The sequence below is a fragment of the Papio anubis genome, chromosome 13 (genome assembly GCF_008728515.1).
Source record: "Papio anubis isolate 15944 chromosome 13, Panubis1.0, whole genome shotgun sequence".
Classification (NCBI taxonomy): Eukaryota; Metazoa; Chordata; class Mammalia; order Primates; family Cercopithecidae; genus Papio; species Papio anubis.
In genome coordinates, this window is record NC_044988.1 from 45603479 (window position 1) to 45619694 (window position 16216).

Consider the following 16216-nt stretch of genomic DNA (forward strand, 5'->3'; position numbering starts at 1 on the left):
TATAGGAAAAATTCATTTTTTTAAAAAGTAGTCTAGATAATTTAGATATAACTTCAAAAAACAATGAAATCTTCCTTCTCTACCCTCCACATTTCAAGCTTTAAGGAAAAACAATAGCTTAACAGAATAAGCAATTTGAAATAGGGTTACAGACTGTCTTTTAACAACACGAATGCCTTTTGTCAGAATGATTTGGTAATCCCAGTTAAATCTAATAATAAAATACATTTACTTTTTAGAAGTATGTGCATTTTAGTGTCCAAAATATTTTCATCGAGTAATTCTACTTTAAAATTTAATTATTTAAGACAAAAACTGAAAAACAGAAACTTTTTAAAAAAATAAAATCCACCCACCTTTTTAAAAAAAGTCACACTCAACAACAGAAAAAAAAAAAAAAAACCCAGAGGTACAAAATTAAAACACAGTAAGTACAAAAAAAAAAAAAAAAAAATCAAGCACAACAATAACACAAGGTTCCTCTATTTTAATAACTGGAACCCGTATTTCTTAGACAAGCAAAACTTTTATTCTACTCACTGACTGCTTTGCTTGTATATATATATAGACAGGATTTGTCCCAGAGAATCCACAGGGACATCATGATTTACAAAGCCTGATATGTTATCATCTATCTGGAAACATTGTCTTTGTATTTATATCCCATACTTATTTTTAAAGTGCCCTTGGGCATATACCTCTCTCCACCTGCAAAGGCTCACACGTTCAACAGTACCTAAATTGAAGGTTACCTTTCCAAAAAATAAACGAACGTATCTACAGATAAATAAAAGCTTCTCAATACTGGTGGAAGCTCTACAGCTTGGAGAAGTAATTGTGATAAGAGAAATGACCTAAATGGCTGATATAAAGTTCAACAGACCTCCCGATTATACTTAAAAGTATGGAAGACCAAAATGCGTCATTCCATTTGGTGGCAAACACGGTTGATATTTCCTAGAGATGGTTGAGAGGTATGTGCCTCAGAGACAAGAAAGGTGGGGAACACTTCTCCACCTTTCCACACAAGACAATATACAGCACTCTGGGTTTTAAGGGGCAGAGGGCAGCAGCCCTCTCCAACTGCACTTAGGAAGGCTGAGCTTACCTTGTGACAATAAGATCAGCTTTCTAATCTTTTGCTAAATCGATCACAAAAGAAAGCAAGAATAAGAGACAGAGAGAGAGAGAGAAAGAGAGAGAAAGAGAGAGAGAGAAAACAAATTCACATTCTAGACATCTGGTTTTGAAAAACGTAAACAATAAAATAGGGATTTAAAACGTTCTGATCACAAAATTATTTTCTGTCATAAGCGATCATCCCATACGCTGTCTTGATGATTTTCAGATCAGCTGTATAATCCAAAAATCATAAATCAAATTAAAATAAACCAAATTCACAGCATCATCATCATCCACAAATGAGTTTTAAACAGATGCATGCAGTGTGTGGGTATGTGAATGATAAACAGAAGTTGTCCCCACGGTCCCTGCTCTGACACAGTAATTCCCTGTTTCCTTGGTGTCAGATGGCAGGTGACTCCAAGTGCAGGTTGCTAAGCAAAGTGCAGGAAATGCCTACTGTGAGGTCTTTACTCTGACATGTGGGTACACCACCAGAGTTATTACAAGAATGTGGAAGTAGAGTTACGCTATGCGCTATTATTCTATTGATAAAACAATCTGCCAACTATATGCAGCTCACGAAATCCTATCCCTGTTTATTATTTTTAACACCCTCCCCCTTTCTTAATTTCACGAGCACACATTTTGCGATGACTGTAATCTAGAACTCTGTTGCTTCTCACACATCTGCAGTTACCACTTCCTAGGTTCACTGCTGAGAAAATAGCAGCCAGACACACAGCAGTTGCATCAAGACATACTGAATAAGGAAGAATAAATTAACATTGAGAAAAGGACACACTGATCACCCAGATGGACACATCTTCCCTAAGATGACTTGTGAAATTACACATCTCCACCAATATGTTACCAGGAAGAGATTTTCTCTTCATTTCTCACTTACAGCAGTAGAAATCTGTAATCTAATTAGACGATGTACCAGCCCTCAATATCTGTCAACCAAACGATGTGCAGAAATGTGTAGACCAGCTCTGGCACTCTGTTCAACAGTGTCCCTTTTCCGCTGTCAGCAGTACTGTTGGCCTCTGCTAATATAATTACATTGACTTTTATTCAATTAAGTGCCATCCCTCACTTTAAAAAAAAAGCTACTTTATCAATTGATTCAGGTGTAATGCAATAATAAAGATGAACTCATGGCAGTGCATTAGCTCTGCTCTTCATAACTTCAGTACATGGGTTCATTCATGGTAGTCGATTTCCATTATGTGACCACAGTTCACAAGAATTGATTCTTTTATGTTCAATTCTTAATCTATTTCATTTTTGTTTAATAATCCTACTAAATGCCATATGCAAAACACTTGAAGTGGAGATGGGAAGGATGGACTGAGGAAAGTCTGCTGTTCACTCTCATGATAGTGGGCTTGAAGATTTTCTCACAAACTCACACAGTATTCCTAAGGTGGAAGGAAGGAAAGCACGAGAAGGAAAACAGACTGAAATTCTTTAGAGGGTACTGATCCTGCCCAAGAGGTTAGGGTTCAGTGTCCACAGAATGGACAAAAGACAGCACTTGATTTTAACAAAGACCTATTGTTGGATTCTTGAATCAGTCAATCCAGACCATTAGCTGTCATAAAATACTGTCCTCATGAGATTCAAAGACCTAGGGTTAATAGCAATTTGAGGACTATTACAAGTTTATCAGGATCAGCAAAACTGAAGAGGTGAAAAGAAAGGGAAGATGGAATAGACACAGAAAGAACTCTCACCTACTGATAATCAGATGTAGAGAGAAGACCCTAAAATGGGAGGAAGGCCAGAGAGTGCTGGAAACCAGCGGGGGACTCCCTGGCAGAGGAAGCCATACTCAGTTGTATGCAACAATTGGAACAAAGAATCCAACAAGGAACCAATTTTGAGTTCTCCAGTGATACAGATGGTTTTTCTACAAACAGATTTAGTGTTCTGAATATTTATCTCTAGGAAAGAGGGAAGAATTATCATTAACAAAAATCTAGACTGTATCAGAACATCTTATATTCTATAAGAACATGAATAGCAGAAAGGTTTCTACTTGTTTTGATTTGGAAGGCAAGAAAGAAACATACAAAGTTCCTCTTACAGAAAAAAATGACTGAAATGGAGAGAGAAAATGAGTTCACAGGTAGAAGGGATAAGGATTTCGTCTTAGGAAGTGCAGTGGTAATCATTAAGGCAGTGGTCCAAACCTTAGCCCCAGATGTTCACTTTCAAGAACATAACTAAATCTTATTCAATATTATGTGTCCTGCACATGAAGTAGAATACTCTGTACAGAGGAGGTACTTAAAAGTACATTGGTTTCCCTTCCATCAATAATATGCATGAGTCTTCAGGAAGTATTTCCCAAAATACACTGTAGAAGGGAAGAAAACAATGATCCCAAGGTAGGACCCATGTAACAGAATATCCAAGGAAAGGTGGTGGCGACACTACAAATGGTGATTCTGACGCTATTAATACCCTAGTGTGTTATAAGGGAATGCCACAAAACTAGGGCATGAAAAAGCCCTGTAACTTGGGCTATGCTTGGAATTACAAATGCTTCCTTTAAACCTCTGTACTCTTTCTATACTGTGAATTTACCAAAAGCTTCTTAAAGACCAAGATCACCTTTAAAAGCAAAAAGTTATAAAACCTTGGACTGAGGGGAGGGTGCTGCAGAACCAAACTTCTTTCTTCTTTGAAATGCTGAGTGGAAGTACTCTAACTGGACTAAAGTGGACCATCAGTCTTTTTCTGTTCCTTTGATGGAAACTTTACCATGCAACCACAGAAGACATGAAATTCACCAAATGTAGTCAAGTAAGTGCAAATGCCCTTCAGAAAGAAAGCAAGTCTTGCCTTGGATTTCTCTTTTCTCATCACATTAAGTTAGATTTAATGTGATGTCTCGTCCATAAAAATTAAAACTAAAAACAAAAACACTGTCTAAAGAAAGTGTTTTGAGGTTTTAAACTTGACTTTAAGATACAGGGAAGACACGAAAAAGAAAACAAAAAACAAAAAACAAGTTGCATCACCAAATTAGAAAATAAGACTGGCAGTCAGAGACTGAATAATGAATCAAGCTATAGGCTGCACAAAGTGTCTTAATTCTTAATCAGATTTGAACTAGTCTAAACTTACTGAATTGAAACAAAATACTTGATAATTAATTAGAATGCCTCAAGTGAAAAATAATTGAGGCCCCACTTTGGATTAGTTTTTGCCTTTATTTTCCAGCTCAACTCTGCTGTTCAACACACACACATTCCCCAATTCTCAAATGATATTGTGCAGAATGATCATAATAACATATACATAGCAGATACCATATGCATGCCTATTTGTTTGTATGTATGTGTCTACATACATGTATATGGGGAGTGGGGAGAGAGAGAGATAAATTTATATCCAATCTGGGTAAGTCTAGATGCTAGGGTTAAGCATATTTTGGGACTACTGAGTCAACAATACTTTTGAGTAGAAATGTAAACCTGCTATCCAAATCCACAGAAATGAAAAATTAAAACTTCTGCCTCTCATTAGTCCTTTTCTTATCTGGATTGCTACAATACTATCTATTACACTTACCTCAAAATTTTTGTATTATCATTTATTAATAATGAATGCTTATGGCTCTGTGCACAAAATGATACTTTTGACACTATACCTTTCTGTAAAATTAGTAGTTGTTCTACAGGTTATTATTTAAAGATTCCGTCCAAAAGATCTGAAAACCATCCCCTAGCTCAATAAGAAAATTCAATGTGAAATTCTAGTGGGTAACACTCAAAAAGCCCCAAATGTAAGGAAGTACATATTAAATGCAAGAAACAAAATCTAAGCAAATTCTTGCAAATTAAAAGTATGAAATTCAGTCATTTCAACCCCTTTCAATATAAAACAAATCATCCATACTGGTCACGCAGGCAGTTTCCTCTACATTCAAATTATTCACTTGAAGATAAGCTCCCACCAAACTCTTTAGGGGTTTAGCTAATTTACTGCACAGATACGGCACGTCTGTTGTAATAACAGGTAGGATGTATTGGGGTCGACCATTTATCAGAATTAGACTTCTTTTCTCAATTCACAGTGAATTATGCTGCCTACACGACTCCCCTCTCTCAGAGCCTGCCATCCCCGTATGGCCCCTAATGTGGCAGGCAAACAAAATTGACAGTCTCATCTTGTCAACAAGGGGCGATTCTCCTGAGAAGCCATTTAACTTTGCAGGGGAAGCAATGTATTAATGTGCTTGTCCCAGGAATGTTAATCATCTTCAAGCTTCCGATCTAACTTTGACGTGAACGAAATCACCAAATTTGTTTACTAAATGAATCGTAATATGCTAATAAGAAAGCATGACATATATGGAAAAGCCAAACAGATGGTTTGTTTACTCCACTTTGCAACTTTATAAATGTTGTAACTCTGAAGACGTTAGTGAGAATTATTGGTTTGTTGGCAGAGGCAAACATGTCTTTCGCATACTAAATCTGGTGCTACAGTTAGAAAACAATTTGTCATTGCTGTGGAATGCATAAAAAATGTTAATGTAGGGATGGCATTTGGGAAGGCAGATTGGTAGATGGGAAATGTGTATGCTGGATGCTCAGGTTAAGTGTAGAATTGATATCCAGCAGCCCCATTCCCTAACCATTTTACTTTTGAGTTGTATCTGACACATCGAGGCTTCTCAAGGGTGCTGATTATTCAATAGGTACCTGTTGCGCTGTAATGAGAGATGAGTGTTACACTGTGAACAGGATTATGTTTTCACAGCATTTGGAAGTGTTCTCAATCAGGCAGCTCATATGGTGCTCAGTTTACTACTATTGTTGGGTAAGAAAAAGCAAAGCCATGAGTCCTGGCATCTTTTAAGGACTTACTGAGAATAAATCTGAGCTTTAATTTTGAGTTTTGTATTTACCCTGGACAAATTAACCCTCAAGCTTTCCATTCCTTGTTTTATATAGTCTGACTTATATAAAGATTTTAGAAGATATATTTCCAAAATAATAGGAGCTAATTTTTACAGGCATGTGCCACCACACCCAACTATTTTTTTTTTTTTTTTTTGGTCAGTATAGAAGGGTTTTTGCTATGTTGGCCATGCTGGTCTTGAACTCCTGGTCTCAAGCAATCTGCCTGCCTCAGCCTCCCAAAGTGCTGGAATTACAGGCATGAGCTACCACACCCAGCCTAAAATGGTTAATTTATGATCTTCTTAAAATACAACATTCGGGATGCATGAGTTCCCCAAGGGAGGTGACAGTATTTTGTAGGACAATCAATATTATTATTTAGCTATGGCTTTATCTAGAATTCTGTGTTGAAAATGAAACTAATAAAGACACCTGAACAAGAAGAGTGAGCATAATCTATTTTACAAGTTTGATTAAATGTCAAAACTACCAGCCAAAAAATGAAAACTTCATTTAACCAACCAGCAATGCATGTATGCTACTAAATGTTTTAGTATTTAGAAATGGATGATTTTTGTGAAGTTCTTTTTATTTTTTATTTGCACAAGCAGAGTCTGAAATGCAGGATTTTGTATTAAAGAAGTACTTATTCCCTCTTATGTTATTAACCACTCCCAACATCCTGGTCATAGAGATACATGTTGAGACTACCACTAATCTTGTGGGATTTCCTGGTGTATCACCACACAGCACTGAACTTTTTACCCAAGAAATGAGAGAGCAAAGTGATCTAAAGAAACCACTGAGTTCATCTTGCTGTCCAAGGATCACTTTGAAGCAGGAAGCATTAGCAACTGTTCCAGCCTGGTGCTTATATCTCATTTGAAACATCTCATTCCTGACCAACAAAGAAAATTTCAATAAAGTACTTTTACTGATTTAACAACAGTGAGCTCCTGGGAATGTCAAAGTGCTAAGCCTTTTCCAAGGAGAAAAGAAATCAGCAGCTCAAATATAATTAACCTTCCATTCTCAATGCAAACTGCCACGCATAGGAGCTCTGCAGTCTATTAGTGAAGTTATAATGGCCAACAGGCAGAAGCAAAATTGGTCAAAAAGTTGGCTGCTGCTGTCATATTTTTGGAATTATGATTAATGACACTAATAATGTGGATGATTACTGATATGTGTATCTCCAGCAGTTTATCATATTGCTTTGGCTGCCTACGTCCACAATAAACAGGATGCTATCATTTACCTCTTTATTGAAGGCAATCCTTCTCTTGAAGGAGCATATTCTAATTACTTCGTAATGTTTTATGTCTTAAACATTTTGCAGCTCTGGACCTTGCCAACTGCTTCGTGTCTACCATTGATTAATTACTGAATGTTTAATCAAAATTTAGAAACTAATGTAGTCATTTATGAGCACACTGCAGTGCCAAAGTAGTTAGGCTTTGCTCCCAAGTTTGGAGAGTGTTGGGTTCAAAATCAAATCCCAGTCATGCATGAGGATCCAAGAATTTCACCTTGGGTGCTCTGAGGTTGCCAATTCCATCTCCACTGATGAATGGAAGGTAATCTAACTACAGGGTAAACAGCATCTTTACCTACCCTGTCTTCACTGGATTTCCCTTTCCTCTTTCCTCAGTTCCCTGATCAACCGAGCACCACTGTTAGCTGTTGCTGAGAACAAGAAAGTCCTCGTGAATACCCGTCATGAGAATATAGTTTTGAAGTGGTTAAACAAGTGAAAAATAATTTGCTGGGACAAATACATAAGTTTTTTTTAATGTGGATTTTTTATGGTACTGTCATACAACCATTCACCGTTGAAGTTAAGTGTTTTTTTAATACCATTACTGAACTGCTGAAATGGATGCTAATATAGCTTGGAGTGCTAATGTCAAGTCCTGGTAATAAAAAAGACAGACTGCTGAATGAAATAATTTCAAGTAAAAAATAGAACAAAAGTGCTCTCTCTCTTGCTCTCCACTTTTATTGAATTGGGACTGACTGAGCCAATTGCTTTAGAAGTCTGTAAAACACAATTACGAGTGAGCGAACTGACCCACCAGTGCCCCCTCAGTGACAGAGCAGACTAAAAAGGCGGCAGAGTTAGAGCGGCTCCCCTCCGCTGGGCATCAGACCTACAAGGCTAGCAGCTGCAGTTCTGTTGTTCTTGGTGCCCAAATGGGTGTTGTTTTACTTACAAAATCTTATTTCCCATCAATGTGATAAAGTTACTTCATACATCACTCTCTAAGATGTAGATGTCTATTCTGGCAATTAAGAATGATCTGTCTTTTGATATTCTTATTTATGTGGATGTTTATGTATAAACACACATATACATTATGTGGATGAATTTAGATTAGAACATTAGCACAATTTTTGAATGGCTGGTAATAATTCAGATTGATATATGCAATAGCAATATTGAGGCACCGCTTACATATATTCTGTTAGAAACACTTGTCTTTTTTTTCTTTCCTAAGGTAAAGTCAAAATCAGAGCAAGCAACAAAAAGAATTAAACTAGAAGTGGGTAACATTTTCCCCCCCTAGTTAATAAAAGAACTAACAAACTCTACAAAGTACTAGAGTTAGGATCACTAACACTTTAGGCATAACAGCTTTTTACCAGGAATTTACAACTCCTGTTTTAATTCAAGCAGCTTGCATTAGGACATAAAATCTAGGTATATTTTAAAAGTGTAGTTTTATGTGAAATAACCGAAGAAAAATTGTCCTTTCCTAAAAAGTATTCTTTCTTCCTCGTCTCAGCTTGCCTGCCTCTCCCTCACACATGTATCTTGGCACTCAAGAATCAAAGTTACCAAATTCCTCTTTTATGACGTTGCAATTTTTTGGCAAGGACAAGCTTCTTTCCAATTCTGCCACATTCATTTATTTGAAGCTTGTGGGAGTCTTATGGCAAGCACATTATTTCTGAGAAGGCTGTAAAAAAAGAAAAAAAAATCTTCATTGCTAAACCTTCATTATGAAATTTAGGCAAAGAAGGTATCCCTTCCTCTTAGTACAACCACGAATGATCACTTACAGCAGAAGGGTTGACAGCAGCCTTTCACCTAAGACAAAACTGAACTTACCCGAGTTATACAAGTGAATGTTAATGTACATGTACGGTCTTACCACTCTCTTCTGGGTAGAAAACAGCCTATGTTTTTTAAAAACAGAAGATGGGCTACAAAAATGAGCCTCTCAAATAAATAGTTACATATAAGAAAGATTCATACCAATAAAGTCTGTGAGAAGGTCAGATAGATTCTGAGGGACGTGGAAATCAGGAAGACCCTGTCAAAGTGGTCTCATCATGAAAAATACCACTGGTGCAATCAATATGTGCATTCTGCTCAGATATTTTGGCCTGAATTTTCAAGATAATGCTGGCAAGAACAGTAGATTGTTCCTTTATGAGGAAGGTAAAAATAAGAGCTATATAGAAGCATTATGTATGTGCAACAGAAGTTATAATTCCACAAGAGACTTAATGTTAACTCCCGTCAATAGAAATTTGTAAAAATCTCTTTGCATCATGAAAAGGCAATCATTCATCAGCCATGAAGCTTTGTGGTCTATTTGGTACACAGTTCTGAAGACGGGGGAAATGACTGGTGTGGTTCTTGCAGTGGAGGAGTGAAAGGTCAGCAGAGGCTTAAATGAGCTTGTCTTGCATCCAGCTGGGCCAGCAGGAGGTCATTAGGAAGATCCGAGGCTCACTTTAGGCTTGACAGAGTCTCTCTCCATGATACAAGGAGACCGTTTTGCTCACTGCTCTTCTCCCAGTATCTAAAAAGAACCCCAGGGAAAGGAATGACACTGAAGTTTATCTTACTACCAAAGTTTTGCTTGAGGAGGGCACAACTAGCAATTACTCAGGAGGGGGATTTATTTTGTGTGTTTGCTTCTGATGGAAAGTAATGGAGATAAGTACAAAAGGTTTATTGATCTGGCTCTATTGTGAAACCAAATAGAGTAGCAGGGGGGAAAAAAAAAACTCTTCCTTAACATTTAGAAGTCAGAGGATCTGCACAACTTCACGTTATAAGAGAATTTTAGAAATGGAGACTTGTAGTTTGATTGGCAATGAAATGAAAGAGCTAATGCTTTAAAATGTTCTCCCCTTTTACTTGGAGGGGATTACCACATCGTATTTGACAGCTAATTATATTAGGGCAAATATACTAATCGTTATCTTGAATTGGTGCTAAGTGGCTCATTTCTTAGAGGTATTACCTGGTGAAATCATGTGTATTTACTGAAAAGCCCTCCCTAGAAAAGTTCTGTATAAGTTTCCAAACATAGAGAATCATGGAAAAAATGGATGTTGCTATGCTGAGAAGGTGGTAACAGGAGGTAGGTAACATGTTCTCGCATCTTCACCTCTGTTGTTAATGTATGCAGTGGCTCATCAGAGGTAGCTCATGTTAATTTATTCCTGCACACCTGTACAGGGCTGGAAGTCAGGTAATCAGACCAGCTAAAACCATACATTTCTGCTTCTTAGCTACAGCTACCCAGAGGCCTATAGAGGAACAAATTTAGTTCTGGAGACATCAGCAGGTTTTAATAAACCAAATACACACGTCTTCCTCCATAGGAATAGAGAAGTTTCCACATTTAGATGTGGACTGATTAAACTAGCAATCAAATGGAAGGTTCACATGTGACACCAATGGTTGCCTCATATTTATTTATAAATCACCCTCAGCAAAAATAATTTGGTCTTTAAATTTATTCATAGGGCTAAATCATCTTTCTACAACTTGAAGATCAAACATATATGCTTACCTTTCTGATAAAATTTAAGACAAACCTTGACAACTAGCAGCTACTACTCTGAGAAGAAAGGAACAAAGATGGTAAAACTCATGTAGGATGAAAAAGAGACAATGACTTCTTACTATACAGATCATCTAGTTGCTGGGTACAAAGTCTTCATTTTAGATGGGATTTTAGAACTGCCAATCATTAAGACAGATATGAATAGATTTTAACCTATGAGCAAATGATAAGGAATATTAGGAAAGAGAACAGAGGGTATTTGTTATTTTTCTTCCTGAATAAAAACCAAATTAACTTATAAGTAGGCTCCCCTTCAAAATGAGTGACCTATGCCACTCAGGTCCTGGGGATCAAAAATCAAGTCAGAGTATGAGAAAGGATGAAAGGTCAACTACACCCAGCTAATTCTGACTATCAGGCTCTCTTCAAGAAAATTTCCCGTATGAAGATGGCAGGTTCCAGGCCAGTTAGAATTTCCTCTTCCTAGGAAAGATTTCATATGTATACTTCATAATGGAGGGGCAGACTCCTGTTTCTTAACAGAACAGCAGCTCAGCAGCAGACAGATCAAGGGATAAACAAGAAGGAGGAAAGGGTCTTTAGAGACCTCAAAATCGAACACTACACTTTGTTATCAGGATATACTTGAAGACTTTAGCAGTCACCTTAAAGCAGCAGTTCCCAAACTTTTTGGTAACCAGGGACCAGTTTCATGGAAGACAATTTTTCCACAGACGTGAGTGGGGGGTATAGTTTTGGGATGATTCAATGATTCAGGCATGTTACATTTATCATTAGATTATCTTAAGGAGTGTGCAACCTAGATCCTTCCCATGCATATTTCACAATAGGGTTCACAGTCCTGTGAGAATCTCACGCCACAACTGATCTGACAGGAGGTGGAGCTCAGGCAGTCATGCTCGCCCGCCCACCACTCACCTCCTGCTGTGCAGCCTGGTTCCTTACAGGCCATGGACAAGTACTAGTCTGCAGCCACGGGGTTCGGGACCCCTGCTTTAGAGCATCAGAGTTGTCTACAGAGAAAATTATTTACATTTCACTTCTATCACTCAGAATAAAAATTATTCTAACAGCTACCTAGTTACAAAGATGAATCACACTTCGTGTGCTTGCTCTCTGTCCGTGTGGAATGGTCCTCTTGGCTTCTGAATTTGTTAAACACACACTCATTTACAACTATATAGAAAAGAATAGATTTGACGCTGTTGCTTGGAATCTTCAGCCCTAACAAATCTTGCATGTGTCTCCTTCCTTCCTCTGTGTCACTTTACACAAACAGCATTCTTGTTTTTCAAAAATCTTCAACTTGATCTTATAAAATCTAGAAGGACCACCAACAAAGGACCTGGTAATCTTTGCTAATTAACTGCCAAACGTAGTATTTAACATCTTTCTTCTTCCCATCTTACTAACATGCCTATCTGGAGACCAAAAATGCAACTACCTCATGTATAACCACTTTGGAAAAGCCCAGGCAGACCTGTGTAAAACTCCTCCAAGGTGTTCGAATCATGAAGAAGTCTGCTTTTATAAACAGAAGGAAGAGGGCAATTCTGTTAGCTTTATGACAGGAATCTTAGAAACCCTTAGCCCTGCACACTTCAGCCCCCACTCAAAATCCCCTCTAATGCTTTATTTGCACAAGGAAGACATTGTGGAGTCAAGGATGGATGAAACTGAGACTCTGGGGAGAGGAAAGAAATGGGTCTGAGGACAGCAGGATTAAAGACAAAGGAGGGTTTCTGTTTGAGAAGGTCTGTTGGCTCAAGAAAAAGGTAAGAAAACTTGTCTTAGCTTCACAGCAAATTAAAAAGGAAAAAATATGGAGACAAAATTCCTGGGGTTCTTGTGACTAATAAAGTAAAAGTGAAGAGACAGGAGAAGGTAAGTCTAAGAGACAGATCAGAAATGTAATCCAAGAGGCTTTGTGAATAACGAGATTAAATCACAGGTTGACATTCATTGACGAAATGACAATAAAAGGCTGAAACAGGAATACAATTATGTTTCACAGTTCACTCTGCTGAGATGCAGGAAGAGGCAGGCACCCCAATGGCATCACTGGTTATTTGGTGTAGCTAAACTCATAACATTATGTTAATTCAAGTCATAGACTCAAACAAGATGAAAACTTTTCTTCAGAAAATATAATGTCAAAATTAAAGTATCAGAACTTGTGTGTTTATAACCTAGGATCAAAAGAGTTGTGTATTGTTAAAAAGCAAAATTTCAAGTAAGAATTTAAAAAGTTTCTATTCTACAATTTTTGCAATCTGCTTTTCCATTTATCTTATGTGATAAAGCTCCAAACTGAAAAAGATTGGACACACTGTGATTTCACCCAAATGAAATGTATCAACTGTCTTCTGAAGCTTGCTATCTTCTGCGTGACTGAACACCCTGGGAGCACATCTGTACTCTTCTTCCCACCTAGAATATCCTCATCATCCTAGATGTGGGTCTAAACTTATATATAGTTAGTCACGCACTAAAATCCTGATACCTACAATAAAAAATGAAGACTGAAATATTTTCCTGCTATCAATAAATGTTTTTCCTCAGACAAACCAATAAGCAGTACCTCAACAGTGCCTCCTTATGTGTTAAGACATACACATACGAGCACTTGCGTTTTCTAGGAATTTTACATAAATGAAGGCTTCAAACGTTGGGTGTGTAGCCTTTTGGTCTCACAGCTATTTATTCCAGTGCTATGACTTGCAATATTTTCAGCAAACCAACTAAAACTGTGATAGGAATTCATGCAATTAAGATTAAATTTTGGCTTGTCTTCAAACACTCCATTTCCATAAATATTTTATGCAGGTTTTCGAGTCTTTTATTTTTGTTTAAAAAAATGCAATGCATTAACCTCATTATTAGTAGTGTACTATCTCAAATTTAAAAGAATGAGTATTGCTCACAACTTGGGGGAGGTTGGGTACAGTATTTTATTATTCAAAATATAGCCATCTTATCTGATATATTCTGGGACTGTCAATGATACCTTGGAACTGAAATAACATGACTATAAACCACTTTTACAGAACAAAGTAAATGGGGGTGGGAAAATCATTAAAAAATAGTTTCTCCTCAAAGCATGTTTTGGTTATATAAGAAAGTTACTTATTTTTCTTAAAGATTTTGCTTTTCAAAGATTGGCCCCCTTTTATTTCAGTAGAAAGGAAAAAAATACTCTTCAAACTTTTATTTAAAAAAGGATTGATCTCCAAATATGAAGAGAAAACAGAATATTCCAGAGACAGGACACTACTTTTCAGTGGTATGTTTAATGTTACTTTGCCAAAGAACTCTACGCAATTGACAAGCACTAGAATTACTGCTTACTAGTGGTGGCTCTGTAGAAACTTTCTAGTTAATTTAATGTGTTTCTTCCATTGATTTCCACCATGTTAATAAATTTTCTCTAAAATATTTTTAAAAGACAATGTAGAACCAAAAACCACACCTGATATAATGGTTGAAGAACTAAACTGGCCTGTGACCTGAGTCGGGCTGGTGGTGTATTATGTAAATGATCTGCTCATAAGCTTATCTCAACAAATGCAGGATAACCGCACTATCCTGCCACTGACCACCTTGATACATTCCATTTATATTACATTTTCTTGAGGATTAATAAAGAACTTTGTAGGTTTAGGACCAGCTGCTTCTGTTTAAGCCCAACTGTTTCAGAGCTGCAACTACATAGCAAGAGTGTGATGTCATCTGAAGGCTGGACATAATACATTCGTGCTGGTCCTCAAAGTATATGCATGCCTCCCCTTCTGTGAATAATCCCCATGGTAGACTACAGTTTAGAGATGTGCTCAAAGCCATTATGAAGTTAAGATAAAGAAACCCACACCACCATACCATTTTCCCACATCAACAATTACATCTGTCCCATTTCCTCCTGATATTTTCATGACCCTTAAAGAATTCAAGGACACACTAAATACTCATGTAAGGAATGATAACATTACTGGTTATACCTACGGAGATGCAGGCTGTCTCGATGTCCTGGACCTATGGTTCTTTCCATCCGTAAATTTCTGTTTCTATATTGGATAAATATGTGTGTATGAAGATAATATATTGATTTAATCAAAAAGCCACATGGCAAAGCAGAAATATAAATATATAAATATATATATAACAGAAGCTGCGGCTTCTAAGTGAAGGTTCACGGGGAAGCAGGGAACCGTGTACATAGTTAACTTATTCACACCCAGATGCATGAGAACACATACACACACATATACACAGAGCACAGAGAAAAATGGCGTGCATTACGGGTAAGATGGCACATGATTCTGCATGCTTAATCATTACAAGCACCAACTACAACAATCCTTCATGAGCATGGCAGCCTAGTTATCACGTGATCACTGTGGACAATCTTTACAGTGCATCAAAAACATCTAAGTTGGATTTCTTTTAGTGTGAAGTCCAACATGACTGAAAACTGGCACCCTCCACCCCCAGCAGGAGCAGCCAATGGAGATTTACTGACCTGTCTCTGCTTCGGCGAGAGGGGAATGCAGCATTGCAACCAGCCACTGTGCAGACGTGCATCTCTTTCAAGTGAACATTCCTGTAGTGAAGTTTCACACTGTAGGAGCTTTTGAAACTCTTCTTGCACACATAACATATTTTGGGGTCTGGGCTAGAACACAGGTCACCTTCTGGGGAGAACTTTTGAGGGCTGCCATAATTCAGAGACGATGTAAAGCTCTCATGCAAGGCGGCCATGCTGGCACCCCCACCATTGTACAGTCCATACTGGCTCATGTAAAACATGTCGTAAGTGGGGTCTGTAAATTCTTCCTTCACCTTGATGACGTCCTGGTGAGAGGGCTCACTGTGGTTCTCATCAGGCCTCTCACTATTCATCAGGACTTTTTCACTCACTTCGCTGTGAATGTGCTCATCCCCTTCCATGGATTCCTCGCCCAGTTTGGGCTCCGAAGACTCAGACTCGTTCTCATAGTCCCGCTCAGGCTCTTGGTCTTCAGAAGTCATGCTGTCGGCCCTCCTTATTTCAGTCCTTGAAATGCACCGGGTCCTGTTATGCTTAGAAAAGTCCTTCACAGACATGCCTGGGCTCATCTCCTCTTGGGAGTGACAATGATTGTCATGGCTCATGTCATTGACCACAGCTCCACCATCATTGGGGTCATCATCTTCATCATCAAACTCATCGGCGGTATCAATAATTTCCTTCTCAATCTTCACAGGCATGCTTGACTTCCTGGGCTTTTTCTTGGGTGCCAGGTCAGCACTGGGCTCATGGGTGGCCATCATCACTGCTGGCACTACTGGCTCAGAGGGTGGCGGGGG

General features: G+C 37.9%; 1 protein-coding gene across 1 annotated transcript in view; it reads right to left on the bottom strand.

Moving 5' to 3' along the window:
- BNC2 (basonuclin 2) overlaps nt 1-16216 on the bottom strand; it is a 458860-nt gene that overhangs the window by 10528 nt on the left and 432116 nt on the right. The window contains 1 exon segment of the mRNA XM_031654267.1: nt 15390-16216. Within this exon segment, the coding sequence (XP_031510127.1) occupies nt 15390-16216 (827 nt within the window).